Source organism: Bos mutus, chromosome 10 (assembly GCF_027580195.1).
Source record: "Bos mutus isolate GX-2022 chromosome 10, NWIPB_WYAK_1.1, whole genome shotgun sequence".
NCBI classification, from domain to species: Eukaryota; Metazoa; Chordata; class Mammalia; order Artiodactyla; family Bovidae; genus Bos; species Bos mutus.
Genome location: NC_091626.1, coordinates 97,252,828 through 97,267,438, shown reverse-complemented (window position 1 = coordinate 97,267,438; position 14,611 = coordinate 97,252,828). Strand labels below are relative to the sequence as shown.

The 14,611-nt window shown below is 41.8% G+C and overlaps 1 protein-coding gene across 2 annotated transcripts in view; it reads right to left on the bottom strand.

Annotated features, from left to right (window-relative positions):
• TMED8 (transmembrane p24 trafficking protein family member 8) overlaps positions 1–14,611 on the bottom strand; it is a 36,704-nt gene that overhangs the window by 13,252 nt on the left and 8,841 nt on the right. The window contains exons 2-3 of one of the 2 annotated variants that reach the window (XM_070378449.1): positions 8,179–8,303; positions 6,993–7,074 (exon numbers count right to left, since the gene is read on the bottom strand). Coding sequence is in view for 1 of the 2 variants with exons in the window: in XM_070378448.1 (XP_070234549.1) it covers positions 6,993–7,074 (82 nt within the window). In the remaining variant the exon portion in view is untranslated. The remainder of the gene's footprint in view (positions 1–6,992; positions 7,075–8,178; positions 8,304–14,611) is intronic. The other variant, XM_070378448.1, reaches the window with a different exon arrangement.

The window sequence follows — 14,611 nt, the reverse complement described above, 5'->3', positions numbered from 1 at the left end:
AGAAGGAATTGGCAACCCACTCAGTACTCTTGCCTGGAAAATCCCATGGAGAAACCTGGTAGGCTACAATCCATGGGGTTGCAAAGAATTGGACACGACTGAGCAACTTCACTTCAAAGAGATTTACAGCATCTCTCTTCTCACTGAACTATTTTTCTTTGAAAACTAGTTGTTTTTCATTAAAGCCAAGTTATTAATATTAACATGTAATGAATTCCTTATTGTTATTTTAAATGAATGAATGATTTTTTTTAATTTTGCAGGTTTAATTTCTAGTATGGTGAACATTGATAGATATAAGTCACATAAATAAAAATTCTTTAAGGTCCTCAATAATTTCTAAGAGTGTAAAGTTTTGAGAGCTGCTGCTTTAGGGTATCGCCCATGTCCTCAGAAAGGCTGAGTGAACGACTGGGAACCAATACTATAAACTGCATGGGGAAACAGAGGGTTTACTTTGGAGTTCATTAGTTTCTTTTCTTCTTTCTTTCTGAACATAAACAAGAAAAATCACTTCTAGTTTATAAATCAGCTCTTCCTCAGATAAAACAGAGCCATCGTTTACAATATCTAAGTCACTTAAACTTACCTCAAAACAAACAAGGGGCAGTTACTACGAAGATCAGACCTGCGGTTGATTATCCCGTGTAAAGTGTAAATTGGTCTAGGCTGTGAGTCTATTTTATTCTCTTAAACCCAGAAATGAGAGTCCAATTTGGTTCCTTGACACTACTTATTAACTGTCTCCTCTATGAGGAGGTGAGCTTGATGGCAGGGACTGGGTCTTTCTCCCTCTGCATGCGCAGCGTCCACAGCCGAGCCTGTCCCGTGGAACCCTAAGGCCCTCTGCACTCTGATTTTATCTCCTAGAATGATCTCTTGCCTTCCCCAGTCCACTCCAGTCACAATGGCTTCTTCACTCTCCTGAGTCCTCAAACACCTCACTCTCCCTCACCTAAGGACACTGGGGTGTGCTATGGCCTCCACCTGCCAATGCGGGAAATGGGCATTTGCTCCCTGGGTTGGGAAGATCCCCTGGAGAAGGAAATGGCTAACCACTCCAGTGTTCTTGCCCGGAGAATCCCATGGACAGAGGAGCCTGACCGGCCACAGTCCACGGGGTCGCGAAGGGTCAGACGACTTAGCGACTAAACAAAAACAACAACATGGCCTCAGCTGGAATCCTCCCCCAGTTTCTCAGGGCTTGCTTCCCTCCTTCTTCCCTTCTGCTCATCCATTGCTTTTGGGGATGCTTCCTCTCCCTGGCCCATCACTCTTTACACCCTTACCCTGCTTTATTTTTCTACCCTGCACTTATGACTGCCTGATGTACTATGTACCATATTTTTGTTGATTGCAAGACACATTTTTGTTTTCTGACTTTAATACAGCTGATATACAGGATGTCCTAAAAACTGCTGCTGTCTTAAAACAGTCTGGGGCCTGGAATGACATGGAATCCCTGCCAGGGCCTGGGAATGCCACCAACTGAGGCGACTTGAATTGAGTTGTGTCTAAGAGTTTTGTTTAGATCACACTGGCAGAATGAGTTCAGATAACAGACTTCTGGCTCATACTCTCAGGGGAGGAGTTTTTTCCTCCTCTCGCTCAGTGCCAAGGCGGAGACATTCAAGTTGCCCCTCAGGTCCTTTTCTGTGTCGAATGATCTCTTTCTTTGTTTCTCTTCTCACTGAAGGTGCAGGTTTTGGGGGTCCCAGTTTCATGTGTGTTGGGGAGTCTCTTATTAGCCTATCTTGGGCATTCTTTCCTTTCTTTGTGGTATATAAAATAACAGTACATCTTATTGGATCAGATCAGTCGCTCAGTCATGTCCGACTCTTTGCATCTTATAGTTGATGACAATTTAGATTTTATGAAATACAATGTTCACTTTTTTTCCATCTGCCTCCCCCACTAGAATATAAGCAGCATGAGACCAGGGACTTGGATTGTTGGTTCATTTATGGTGTCTTCAGTGCCTAGAACACTGCCAGGTAATAGCGGGCTCTCAACAAATAACCTGTTGAGTGATTAAATGAGTGAGTTAACTTTCGTTTGGGAACAAAAGAGGACTATTCAGAATGTGAGAACACACAGTTAATCTGACCATCAGCCCGAGCTTACTGTGTATGGCCCTAAAATCTAACCTCTCCTTTGCCTTTGTGTATGTTACTTTGCACAAATACAGTTCTGCTTATTTAGAAAAATATTTTAGACAGGACAGGCAACAGCTACATAAATTTAATATTCACATTAGCATTTTATGCTCTAAAGAATTAGTGAAGGGTATCTGGGGAAAAATAAATTGCAAATCACTTGATGCTGATGATGAACCAGGTAAGGGAAAAACACCCACTGTAAGCCTTCTGGTTTATGCTAACCCAGAGCAGGGAGGCCATCCCAAAGGGAGGGAGAGCCAGGTCAGCCAGCCAGCCTCACTAGAAAAGATAGAGCCGTGCCATTTCCGTTGCGAAAATATAAAAAACACAAACACCAGCCTTCAGGCATCATACTCGCTGGATTTTTTTTCTTCACACACTAGATTTTAGAAAAAAAAACTTGAACAATGTATCTCCCTTTTTCTAAGAATATTCTATATTCTTCACTCAAAATATTCATTTACTCTTAAGAAGAAAAAGAAATCAGTTCTGTACCAAAAGCCATTCCCCAAGGATCCTACAAATCAACATGCGCAGAACAAAGGTGGGAGAAGGAAAATGGAAGGACAGAGGACATTCTCCTCAGGGGATTTGCTGAGAATATGAACTATCTCTTTCTCGGGTGGCTCAGTGGTAAAGAATCTGCCTGCAATGTTGGAGACCTGGGTTCAACCCCTGGGTTGGGGAGATCCCCTGGAGAAGGGCATGGCAACCCATTCGAGTATTCTTGCTTGAAGAACTCTATGGACAGAGGACCCTAGAAGGCTACAGTCTATCGGTTCGCAAAGAGTCACACACGACTGAGCGACAAACACTTTTTTCACTTTTTTTCAATCAGTGCCTTGAGGAGATTATGTCTTCCAAAAGGATCCTTATATGTAATAACCTGGTAGTTCTAACAGACAGAGTGCCTGATGAACGATGGACGGAGGGTCGTGACATTGTACAGGAGACAGGGATCAAGACCATCCCCAGGAAAAAGAAATTCAAAACAGCAAAATGGCTGTCTGAGGAGGCCTTACAAATAGCTATGAAAAGAAGGGAAGCGAAAAGCAAAGGAGAAAAGGAAAGATATACCCATTTGAATGCAGAGTTCCAAAGAATAGCAAGGAGAGATAAGAAAGCCTTCCTCAGTGATCAGTGCAAAGAAATATAGGAAAACAACAGAATGGGAAAGATTAGAGATCTCTTAAAAAATTCAGAGATACCAAGGGAACATTTCATGCAAAGATGGGCTCAATAAAGAACAGAAATGGTAGGGACCTAACAGAAGCAGGAGATATTAAAAACAGGTGGCAAAAATACACAGAAGAACTATACAAAAAAGATCTTCACAACCCAGATAATCACGATGGTGTGATCACTGACCTAGAGCCAGATATCCTGGAATGTGAAGTCAAGTGGGCCTTAGGAAGCATCACTACGAACAAAGCTAGTGGAGGTGATGGAATTCCAGTTGAGCTATTTCAAATCCTGAAAGATAATACTGTGAAAGTGCTGCACTCAATATGCCAGCAAATTTGGAAAACTCAGCAGTAGCCACAGGACTGGAAAAGGTCAGTTTTCATTCCAATCCCAAAGAAAGGCCATGCCAAAGAATGCTCAAACTACTGCACAATTGCACTCATCTCACACGCTAGTAAAGTAATGCTCAAAATTCTCCAAGCCAGGCTTCAGCAATACGTGAACTGTGAACTTCCAGATGTTCAAGCTGGATTTAGAAAAGGCAGAGAAACCAGAGATCAAATTGCCAACATCCGCTGGATCATGGAAAAAGCAAGAGAGTTCCAAAAAAACATCTATTTCTGCTTTATTGACTATGCCAAAGCCTTTGACTGTGTGGATCACAATAAACTGTGGAAAATTCTGAAAGAGATGGGAATATCAGACCACCTGACCTGCCTCTTCAGAAACCTGTACGCAGGTCGGGAAGCAACAGTTAGAACTGGACATGGAACAACACACTGGTTCCGAATAGGAAAAGGAGTATGTAAAGGCTGTATATTGTCACCCTGCTTATTTAACTTATATGCTGAGTACATCATGAGAAACGCTGGGCTGGAGGAAGCACAAGCTGGAATCAAGACTGCCTGGGAGAAATATCAATAACTTCAGATATGCAGATGACACCATCCTTATGGCAGAAAGTGAAGAAGAACTAAAGAGGCTCTTGATGAAAGTCAAAGAGGAGAGTGAAAAAGTTGGCTTAAAGCTCAACATTCAGAAGACTAAGATCATGGCATCCGGTCCCATCACTTCATGGCAAATGGATGGGGAAACAGTGTCAGACTTTTTTTGGGCTCCAAAATCACTGCAGATGGTGACTGCAGCCATGAAATTTAAAGACGCTTACTCCTTGGAAGGAAAGTTATGACCAACCTAGACACCATATTAAAAAGCAGAGACAGTGAAACGAATCGCCAGTCCAGGTTCGATGCATTATACAGGATGCTCGGGGCTGGTGCACTGGGATGACCCAGAGGGATGGTATGGGGAGGGAGGTGGGAGAGGGGTTCTGGATGGAGAACACATGTACACCCGTGGCGGATTCATGTTGATGTATGGCAAAACCAATACAATATTGTAAAGTAATTAGCCTCTAATTTAAATAAATAAATTTATATTAAAAAAAATAATAAACCACAGGATGGTGCAGAAAAAAAAAAAAAAGCAGATACATTACTTTGTCAACAAAGGTCTGTCTAGTCAAGGCTATGCTTTTTCCAGCGGTCATGTATGGATGTGAGAGTTGGACTATAAAGAAAACTGAGCACCGAAGAATTGATGCTTTTGAACTGTGGTGTTGGAGAAGAGAGTCCCTTGGACTGCAAGGAGATCCAACCAGTCCATCCTAAAGGAGATCAGTCCTGTGTGTTCATTGGTAGGACTGATGTTGAAGCTGAAACTCCAATACTTTGGCCACCTGATGCGAAGAGCTGACTCATTTGAAAGGACCCTGATGCTGGGAAAGATTGAGGGCAGGAGGAGAAACGGACGACAGAGGATGAAATGGTTGGAAGGCATCACCGACTCAATGGACATGGGTTTGGGTGGACTCCGGGAGTTGGTGATGGACAGGGAGGCCTGGCGTGCTGTGGTTCATGGGGTTGCAAAGAGTTGGACTCAACTGAGTGACTGAACTGAACTGAGTAGCTCTAAGCATAGAACTCAGAACCCTTATATTGCTACTTACGAGAATAAGTTTTAGAGCAAGCAAAACTAAAGCTGTGTGAACTTGGGCAAATTACTACATTCACTGTTTAATTTTCCTCATCTTAAAAAAAATACTTATTTCATTAGGTTTCTTACAAGGATTAAATTAGATAACACATTTAAACACCTAATTCAATACTGAGCAAACAAATATTCGATAAAAGAAAGATTTTATTTGGGGCCTCCTTGGTGGCTCAGATGGTAAAGAATCCACCTGCAATGCAGGAGCCCTGAGTTCAATCCCTGGGTCAGGAAGATCCTCTGAAGAAGGAAATGGCAACCCACTCCAATATTCTTGCCTGGAGAATTCCAAACAGAAGAGCCTGGCAGGCTACAGTCCATGGGATCGCAAAGAGCTGGATACGACTGAGCAACTAACTCACAAGATTTTATCATCATTATTACAGACAGACATTAAAAAAAGTGTGGCTATTATATTATTATCACCAACTCTATTATAATTACAGTAATCATTATTATCTTCCATTGTCTGAATTCTGGAGGAAAAAGTTTTATTTCATATACAAAGGTAGGAAGAATGAATTTCTACTTAAGAAATAATATTTTAAAAAAATCATGGAGGGGCTTCCCTGGTGGTCCAGTGGTTAAGATTCCACATGTCTACTACAGGGGACTAAGGTTCAATCCCTGGTCGAGGAACTAAGATCCTGCATGCCATGTGGTGTGGCCAAGAAAAAAAAAAAACCTGACGTTCCCCCACCCCAAGCTGTTAACTTTGGGGGGGGCATGGAGACCACAGATTCCACTGGCCAGTACTATACCATGAGCTGATCAGCTGGACTGTAATACCCACCTGCACAGCACGGTTTTTCATTAATCATTCCAATAATGTTGTGAGGCTTCCACTTATTTCAGGACTCAGTACTACTATTCCCTTTCTGCTATATACTCTGATACCAGTAATGGCAGGTGAATGAGATGGGTGGAGTGGGAAATTAAGAATGACAATCTGAAGATCATCACTATGATTTAATCTGAAAATTACACAATGACAATCTGCCTCCAATGCTGTACTTCTGCGTGTGTGTGAATTTTATGGGTAAAAACCAAACACACACTCTCTTAAAAGTCTCTGTTTCTAAATGTTTTAACGTTTGAACCTGGTCTTCAAGAGGAGATAAATGAAGATACTGCACTATTTGTTACAGTTTTATTCTCTGAGAGTAAAAGAAAATTTTATAACCTGAGATAGAGCTGACATTGCCCCTAAACACACTTTGTTGTTGTTCAGTCGCTCAGTCATGTCTGACTCTTTGCAATCCTATGGACTGTGGCCCGCCAGGCTCCTCTGTTCATGGGATTCTTCTGGAAAGCATACTGGATGGAGTTGCCAGTTCCTCCTGCAGGGGATCTTCCCGAGCCAGGGATCAAACCAGTATCTCCTGCAAGTCTCCTGCACTGCAGACGGATTCCTTACGGCTGAGCCACTGAGGAAGCCCTAACATGCTTAAGGATTGATTAATTAATGACAAAACATTCCATGCTCTTTACTTCAACTTGTCTTCCCCCTTGAAGTCGCTGTTTACTTTTTTCATCAATTACAACCTCAGAAGATAAAACCCCAAGAAGCATAATATCCAAAGTAGTTGTGGTCCCTACCTGTAGGGTGACGAATCGGGCTCTGGATCAGAGGCAGAAGCTGCTACAGAGGTGACCTTGGTGTTTTCTAGATCTTCATCCTCTGGAAAATCGTGGGAAGAAAAATTCAATACTTGAGAGGGAACACAATCAAAATTATCTTATGTCTTTAAAAAAAAAAAAAAACCTGGCAGTTTCATCTAACTTGCTCTTTCTAAAAATATTCCAGGCACAAACTTTATACTCTGGGAGGCCCAGTACATAAATCACTCAAGTCTTCATATCTAAGAATTCTCAAGACCATTATAACCCACTCATTAAAAAAAAAAAGTCATTTCCCAAAACAAGTCCCCACAAAATTAATCCTAATTGAAGGATCCCATTTCACAGACATCAAATGGTTAAATTAGGTAGAACATAAAGGACAGAATGGAATGTAGAGTGAAATGAACTGGAATTCAGTGCCAAAGCAGAGACTGCCACCTCTACATTCGACCAGCTCACATTGGTGTATTCAGGATAAGGTAAAGGGTTTTTGTCATTTCATCCATGTACTCACTCACCAATGACTTACTGAGTAGCTGCTGGGCATCCTCAAGGAAAACATATGTGAAATATGCCATGAAGACGCGGTTCACAACAAGCCTACGGTGGATGCACTTTGCAAGCAAGCAAAGGAAAACACAGAGAGAGGATGCAAGCCCAGGCGATTAACCGCAACCATTAGGCGCTACCAAGCTGTACGGTGTGTTCATTTAGCCTTTCTGTGAGCACTCAGAAAAGCGTTTGCTTCAGTGTGTTTAGATAACCCCTGGTGAACCTCCTCTAGTAAAGACAGCAAGAAACTGAAGCCCAAAGTTCACTTCTCAATATAAAATACAACTCACTGACGTAAACCTCAAACACTGAAAATTTCAGAGTTTGGTAGCAATATAAAAGTATAAATGACAAGCAAATATTTGTGACTCAACTTTTGTCTTTTTTTTTTTTGTATATGAATAGGATCAGTTTTTTGTTCTTTGTTTTTTTTTTTTGTCAATTCATAAGTGGAAAGACCTTAGAGCTTTTGCAACCAAATTTCCTGTGAGATAATAGAAAATACATACATATTTTTTATATATGTACATACATACTAGTTTCTGCCCCTAGTTCTGGCACAGAACTAAAACCTTTCAATTCCCTAAGTGATTAGAGCACTAGGAGTTACCTTTTGTTCTAATATTTGGTCTTTGACTTTGGTTCCTGACACGGAGTTCCTTAATCTTGTGGAGTTTCCTGGGTGATAAGGGTCTCCTGTTCTAATAAGGTGACTCTTGGGCTCCTGGATGGGGGCTGGTAGCCAGAAAGAAGCCATGGTTAGAAACTTGGGATTTTCAGCCCCACCATCCACTCTCCTGAGAGAGGAGAGGGACTGGAGATGGAGTCAGTGATGGATCCCACTTACATTATGAAGCCCCCATTAAAATCCCAAAAGTATTGGCTTTGGAGAGCTGCCAGTTCAGTGAGCATGTCTCCATACCAGAAGGGTGACCCACCCCAGCTTCACGGGGACAGGAGCTCCTCTGTTTGGGACCCTCCCAGACCTCGCCCTCTGTATCTGACTGTTCATCTGTAACCTTTGCCATATCTTTTAATAAACTGGTAAACCTAAGTGTTTCTTTGAGTTCTCTGACTTGTTCTAGCAAATAATCAAATCCAAGGGGGAGGAGGTCGTGGGAGCCTCTAGTCTGTAATCACGTCTGATGGAAGTTGTGGGTAACCTGGGGACCTACTACTGCTGTTTGGCATTTGAAGCGGGGCGGGAGCAGTTCTGTAGGACTAAGCCCTCAACGACTGGGGTCTGACACTATCTCCAGGCAGAGCGTGTTTAACACTGAGTTCAACTGTAGGACACCCAGGTGGTGTTGCAGAACTGCTCAGTGCATGGGCAAGTACTCCATACACCTAGGATTAGAAGTGTTGGGAACGTGGGAGCGCAACAGAGGAAAGGAGAAACACAGGAGGAGGACTGAGGTTTTCTCACACCTCTCCACAAAGGAACTGGGTCTAAGACAAAAATCCCCAGGGTCCCCAGTCTGTTCCCCAGGGTCCAGCCATCTGTGAAGAGGCCCTTTTCACCGAGAGATAATGAGACTAGAAAGCTCTTTCCTATGTTGACCTAAGTAAAATTTGCTTCCTAATAAATTCTGCTCTTCGATCGCTACTCCCCACAATATCCTTTCAAATATTTACAGACTGCTATCACATTTCCTGCAAGTTCCTTCCCTGGCCAACCACCTCTAGTTCTCTCCATCATCCCTCAGACAACCTCTGATGCTGCCGGCCTCATCTTGTTTCTCTTTGTTCCGCTGCAAGTAAAGAGCTAAAATGGACAACTCTTCCGGATGTGTTCTAAACCATGCAGAGTACATCGACACAATCATCTCTTAATAAGGACACGGCATTTCTTGATGTAATATATTAACTGGGCTCTAGATTTATTTTTTTTTAACTGCAAACTTATCCCATTGGCCTAAATCAATCGAGATCTCCAAGGGCTTATAAAAATAAACTTATTCCAAGCTTAGCTTCTCCTAGGCTCTATTTTTGAAACAGATTTTTGGAAAATTTTTAACTTAAATACAGAACTTTAAGTATCCATATTATCTATTTTAAATTAGGTTGTTGAAGGGCTTCTCTGGTAGCTCAGCTGGTAAAGAATCTGCCTGCAATGCAGAAGAACCTAGTTTGATTCCTGGGTTGGGAAGATCCCCAGGAGAAGGGATAGGCTACCCACTCCAGTAGTCTTGCCTGGAGAATTCCACGGACAGGAATTCTGTCCTGGCGGGCTACAGTCCAGGGGGTCACAAAGAGTCGGACACGACTGATCGACTGAGCACAGCACAGGGAGTTGAAATGACATAAACACATGCTTTGCTCATTGTATAACGACTTAAATACAGGTAGAAAACATTTTTCAGTTACTCTTCCAGACTTTAATACACAAATAATCCATTATTCAGTGTAGAAAAATCAGGAAACACAGAAAACAAAACAAAAAAACAACCAAACACAATCCCACTAGACAAAAATAACCATTGTTAACCTTTTGGTGCATGTCCTTTCAGAAATACACACACACATATATATAGATAAATATATACATGTATACATCCATATATTTATATATTCCCCCTCTATCCACAGCCATCAACTTTGTGTGGGGCATGGAAACCATAGGTTCTAATAGACGATTTTGTACCACGAGTTGATCTGCTGGACTGCAGTACCTACTAGCTCAGGTATTAATACAGCTTTCCAGTAACTATTCCATTAATGTTTCACAGCTTCTTATTCTAGGGTTCATTACAAATAAAAATGTATATATAATATTTATATGTGTATATATTATATAAATATTTATATACAAATTATGTTTATATACTTATATTTCTAAAATGACATGTACCTAGTATTAGAGAAATTATTTACGAAAATTTTTCAGAGTCAATAAAATCAGACTAAAGAAATTTTTTTTTTGTCACATTGTGGGATCTTGGTTCCCCGCTCAGGGATCGAACCCTGTACCCTTGGCAGTGAAAGCATGGAGTCCTAATCACTGGACCCCCTGGGAATTCCTGGGGCTGAAAAAATAATTTTCAGTTCTGTTCAGTTCAGTCACTCAGTCGTGTCCGACTCCTTGTGACCCCATGAATTGCAGCACGCCAGGCCTCCCTATCCCTCACCAACTCCCAGGGTTTACTCAAACTCACGTCCATCGGGTCGGTGTTGCCATCCAGCCATCTCATCCTCTGTCGTCCCCTTCTCCTCCTGCCCCCAATCCCTCCCAGAATCACAGTCTTTTCCAATGAGTCAACTTTTTGCATGAGGTGGCCAAAGTACTGGAGTTTCAGCTTCAGCATCATTCCTTCCACAGAACACCCAGGACTGACCTCCTTTAGAATGGACTGGTTGGATCTCCTTGCAGTCCAAGGGACTCTCAAGAGTCTTCTCCAACACCACAGTTCAAAAGCATCAATTCTTTGGCGCTCAGCCTTCTTCACAGTCCAACTCTCACATCCATACATGACCACTGAAAAAACCATAGCCTTGACTAGACGGACCTTTGTTGGCAAAGTAATGCCTGCTTTTTAATATGCTATCTAGGTTGGTCATAACCCTCCTTCCAAGGAGTAAGCATCTTTTAATTTCATGGCTGCAATCACCATCTGCAGTGATTTTGGAACCCCAAAAAATAAAGTCTGCCACTGTTTCCCCATCTATTTCCCATAAAGTGATGGGACCAGATGCCATGACCTTCATTTTCTGAATGTTGAGCTTCAAGCCAACTTTTTCATTCTCCTCTTTCACTTTCATCAAGAGGCTTTTTAGTTCCTCTTCACTTTCTGCCATAAGGGTGGTGTCATCTGCATATCTGAAGTTATTGATATTTCTCCTGTCAATCTTGATTCTAGCTTGTGCTTCCTCCAGTCCAGTGTTTCTCATGATGTACTCTGCATATAAGTTAAATAAGCAGGGTGACAACATACAGCCTTGACGTACTCCTTTTCCTATTTGGAACCAGTCTGTTGTTCCATGTCCAGTTCTAACTGTTGCTTCCTGACCTGCATATAGGTTTCTCAAGAGGCAGGTCAGGTGGTCTGGTATTCCCATCTCTTTCAGATTTATCCACAGTTTATTGTGATCCACACAGTCAAAGGCCTTGGCATAGTCAATAAAGCAGAAATAGATGTTTTTTTGGAACTCTCTTGCTTTTTCCACGATCCAGCGGATGTTGGCAATTTGATCTCTGGTTTCTCTGCCTTTTCTAAATCCAGCTTGAACATCTGGAAGTTCACAGTTCACGTATTGCTGAAGCCTGGCTTGGAGAATTTTGAGCATTACTTTACTAGCGTGTGAGATGAGTGCAATTGTGCAGTAGTTTGAGCATTCTTTGGCATGGCCTTTCTTTGGGATTGGAATGAAAACAGACCTTTTCCAGTCCTGTGGCCACTGCTGAGTTTTCCAAATTTGCTGGCATATTGAATGCAGCACTTTCACAGCATCATCTTCCAGGATTGGAAATAGCTCAACTGGAATTCCTTCACCTCCACTAGCTTTGTTCGTAGTGATGCTTCCTAAGGCCCACTTGACTTCACATTCCAGGATGTCTGGTTCTAGATGAGTGATCACACCATTGTGATTATCTGGGTCGTGAAGCTCTTTTTTGTACAGTTCTTCTGTGTATTCTTGCCACCTCTTCTTAATATCTTCTGCTTCTGTTAGGTCCATATTGCATATTATCCCATATGCTGTACCATAATTTCTTTAACCAATCCCCAAGCCTCTACTATTAGAGCTACAGATTGTTTCAACTCTTTCACTGTTATATAGAGAATGATGTTATATTAGAGATGTTTACAACTCTTTCTTAAGAACTTTCTCCAGGGCTTCCCCAGTGGCTCAGTGGTAAAGAATCCACCTGCCAATGCACCAGACATGGGTTCTATCCCTGGTCTGGGCAGATCCCACATGCCGCGGAGCAACTAAGCCTGGGTGCCACAACTACTGAGCCCATGTGCCACAAGTACTGAAGCCCACATGCCTAGAGCCCATGCTTGGCAACAAGAAAAGCCACTGCAATGAGAAGCCCGCGCCACAGCTAGAGTGTAGTCCCTGCTTCCCACAGTTAGAGAAAACCTGTACAGCAACAAAGACCCAGCACAACCAAAAATAAATATATATGTTTTTTAAAAATTATTTTAAAAAAGAACTTCCCCTGTCCACAGCCTTGAAGGGGCAGTCCTGTGACCAACGAACATAATGCTGGCCATTGCTTTTGGGTGAATATTTGCCTCGAAGTGTCCAGTTCTCTTCCCCAAAATCTGGGATTGATACCAGAGACCAAAACAGACTCACTGGGTCTCTGTGAAGAGCCTCAGTTGGGTAAGGGACTGAGCCTACCTTTTGAGAGAAGCCTTCACAGGCCATATAAAAGCTGATGGCTAAGCAGACAACTGTCAGAGACAGAAGATGATGCATTCAAGCAATGCATCAAACAAAAAGAAGAAACAAGGGATTGTGGCGTGCAGGCAGCTGGTGTCAGCTGAATTTGGATCAGGGACAACCAAACAAAGGCGCACCTTGGCCTCCTCCAAGCCAAAAGCTGAGAGCTGAATTCTTTTCATTATTTATGAGATCTCTATACAAGTTTTATCAACCATATGTGTTATAAACACATGCTTCTACTCTGTGATTTACCTTTTTACTCTTAATGCTGTCCTTTGATGAACCAAAGTTCTTAATTCAAAATTTGTCATCTTTTCCTTTATTAGTGTTTGTTTGTCCTATTTAAGATATCTTTCCCTACACTGAGATCAAGAAAATATTCTAGATTATCTTCTAGGAGTTTGTTGTGGTTCTTTTCACATTTTGATCTACAATTCAACTGGAGTTGATTTTTTTGTGTTTATGGTGTATGAGATCAGGATGAAGTTGGCTTTTTTTTCCTTTCTTTTCTCTTCAGTTCAGGTCAGTCGCTCAGTCATGTCTGACTCTTTGCGACCCCATCAATCGCAGCACGCCAGGCCTCCCTGTCCATCACCAACTCCCGGAGTTCACTCAAACGCAAGTCCATCGAGTTGGTGATGCCGTCCAGCCATCTCTTCCTCTGTCATCCCCTTCTCCTCCTGCCCCCAATCCCTCCCAGCATTTTACCAGCAACACTTATCATTCCTTCTCCACTACTCCACAGTACAATCTTTGTTGCAAATCAAAGATTTTGTTTCCAGGCTCTTATTCTATTTCTAGGGCCTAGTGGGCTGTTCTATAAAAGCCTTAATCCATTTATGTTTTCTTTTGCCAGAGCCACGTGGCATGTGGGATCTTAGTTCCCTGACCAGGAATCCAACCTGAGCCCCCTGCAGTGGATGCATGGAGTCTTACCCACTGGACCACTAGGGAGGGCCCAATAAATTTTTTTTTAAGTCTTGATACATGATAGAACAAACCTTACCATCTGTTGTTCTTACTCAAGTGTCTTGGCAATTTTATGGCCTTTCATTTGTATATATATATTTTAGAACCAGCTTGTCAAATTCCACCCTAAAAGCCCACCAGAACCCTGCTAGGATTTTTATTGGGATTGCATTTTATCTATAAATCAAGTTGGGGAGAACTGACAGCTTCACAATATGGAGTCTTCCAAACTGCGAATATGATACATTCTTCCATTTACTTAGATATTCTTTAATTTCTCTCAATAATAATATAATCTTCTGCATAAAGTTTTTACATATATTTTGTGAGGTTTATTCCTAGGTACTTGAACTTTATGCCAAATTATATATACATATATATGTATTTTTAACTTCTTTGCTAGTATACATGAATGCAATGGAATTTTGCATATTGTCCTGTACTCAACAATTTGGACAAACTTATTAATTTGATAAATTATCTATAGACTCTTTTGGACTTTCTGTGTAAACAGTCATCGTCTGCAAACCACAGGTTCACTAGGATTCCTTTAAAATCCTTATATAGTCTCTTTCTTGCCTGACTGTTCTAGCTATTCAGTAAAAGATGAAAAGCAAGTGGCGAGAGTGGGCAACCTTGTCCTATTCCTAATCTTAAAAGGAAAACTTTCAGATTTCCCCATT